Here is a 2,263-nt window from a genome sequence, read left to right as displayed (position 1 = left end):
GTGTTCTCCACTTAGTAAAAGGATATGAATGCACCAAGACTCGGATGGTGAAAGTTCTGACAGGATTGAAAGGTCCAAAAACGAACAAGGAGCACTTGGCACTGAAGCGGTAGATGGTTTTCTTTTTGTTCAACACCATAAATGTCTGGGGAGAGGGGAAGAGAGAGAGGGGGAAGAATGAAGAATTACACTTCATGACAAAGCAGTATTTATGATGAGAACATTTAGAGAAAACTCGGTGGAATGTGGACTGAGATTTGGTTTGACTTAGTACCATAAATACAGCTGCTTCTTTGAGAACTCAAGGTACTTACTGAACGCTCTTTCTTGGGAGGCTAATCTCCTACACAGCTGGGATTTATTCAGGGTGGTTAGATGCCACGAAGTAGGTGGCAATGCCTTAACCGTATGCGTGTTGTAAAGGCCCAAAGGGCCTCTTCCATCCTTGTCAAGGGGAGTGCTAACCTTCTCTCCTTTCATACAACACGGGATTTATTCAGGGACCCAAGGTAGGTGTTCGGTTGTGGGATTATAACCTGGCAGGAGGCTATGGAAGCCTTAGAGATGGAAAGCAAGGACCTCCAGCAAATTAAGGAAGTAAACGTGTAGTTACCAGTGCAAAGCAAACCTGTCATGCTGTTCCACATCCTCCTTGGTTATCTGTGGAGACAAAGACTAGAAGAAACCCTGAAGCAATGAAAGTAGGGTTGAACACACACATTCAGTGGATTATTTGAAATTCTTTTTATTCCCAGTGAAATCTTTGTGATGAATCTCAGCACAGTTGAGACCAATTGAGTTCATCTTGTTACATCTCAAGTGTGAGCAATTCCACGTGGTGGCCAATCGGTTCTAACTTTGAGGATCAAGAAAGATGCCACCAAAGTTCCCAGAACATATCCCGTTCTCCTCTCAAATTTAGGAGTGAGACTGCCCAGTGGTTCCTATCTGGTGAAGGGTGTGAAATATTGCCCTCAGGCAATGCGTTTAGAAATATGAGGGGTTTGGGGTTTTTTGGTTGAAACTGAAGAAAACCTGAAGCACTTGCTGCAGAAGGTTAAGGACACTAGTTTTCAATATGGGTTGAAGCTCAACATAAAGAAGACAAAGATTCTCACCATTGGGTCAATTAGCGGCACCATCTTAGATGAAGAAGAGATTGAGGTTCTTATCAATTACAGCTTGCTCGGATCCACAATCAACAACACTCTTAACACCAGCAGTCAGGAAATCAAAAGACAAATTGCAGTGGGAAAATCTACAGTCAGGGACCTTTCCAGAGTGCTGAAGAGCAATGATGTCAGTGTAGAGACTAAGATGCACCTAATCAGGCCATGGTCTTTGCAATTACTTGTTATGCTTCAGAGAGCTGGACAATGACTAAGGATGACCAAAGAAAAATCAATGCCTTCAAGTTGTAGTGCTAAAGAAGAGTCTTGAACATACCATGGATTGCCAAGAAAACAAATAGTTCTGTCTTGGAGAGAGTGAAACCAAGTCTTTCCTTGGAGGCTGGATTTTGAAGCTCCGCCTCACTTACTTTGGGTACGTGGCCAGGAGAGACCAATCCTTGGAGAAGGACATTGTGCTCAGAAGGGTGGAGAAATAGTGCAGAAGAGGAAGCCCCCAGATGAGATGGATTGATACAGTCACTGTATCAAGGGAGGTTGGTGTGTCAGAATTAGTGAGACTGCTCCGGGACAGGGAAGGGTTCCGAGCTGCTGTACATAGGGTCACTATGGGTTGCAGATGACTCAATGGCATATAATAACAACAATATGGATTTGGGGGGGAGTCTATTATATTTTTTTTTAATTGTGACTTTAAAGTTTACAGAAAAGTTGGATTTTTATTCATTCGTGGTTGCACATTTCCTTCCCTACTCCTCCCAATTCACTTTTTAAAAAGATTATCCTTTTCTGGTTCATGACCTTCATGACTTGGCATTCATGCTTTAGTATGACATGTGCCACCCTTAGACCTTGTTAGAACATGGACACGTTACCTGTCTGACACGAAAAAAAATTAATTCCTACAACAATGAATGAATGGAAATCCAAAGCCTCTCTAAATTTTCACTGAAATTAATAACAAATTTAAATGAAAAAAAAAAGAATTAGTATTTCTGTCATCACAGGAGACTAGAGCGAGGGCTGCATGGTGGAGGGGACCTAGGGGAGGGTTTGTAAAACAATGAAAGAATCTTTTCTTTTACTTTTCCATAATTTTTGGACTCATGTACTTATAACTTGTTAGTCAAATT

General features: G+C 41.8%; 1 protein-coding gene across 1 annotated transcript in view; it reads right to left on the bottom strand.

The window, feature by feature from the left end:
- The window catches only part of SCN11A (sodium channel, voltage-gated, type XI, alpha subunit), a 93,532-nt gene that overhangs the window by 82,933 nt on the left and 8,336 nt on the right, over positions 1-2,263 (bottom strand). Inside the window, exon 2 of the mRNA XM_006890647.1 lies at positions 27-145. Within this exon, the coding sequence (XP_006890709.1) occupies positions 27-145 (119 nt within the window). The remainder of the gene's footprint in view (positions 1-26; positions 146-2,263) is intronic.

The sequence above is a fragment of the Elephantulus edwardii genome, unplaced genomic scaffold (genome assembly GCF_000299155.1).
Source record: "Elephantulus edwardii isolate Elephantulus edwardi_28Jun2011 unplaced genomic scaffold, EleEdw1.0 scaffold00091, whole genome shotgun sequence".
In the NCBI taxonomy this organism is placed as follows: domain Eukaryota; kingdom Metazoa; phylum Chordata; class Mammalia; order Macroscelidea; family Macroscelididae; genus Elephantulus; species Elephantulus edwardii.
This window is presented reverse-complemented; position numbering and strand designations above follow the sequence as displayed.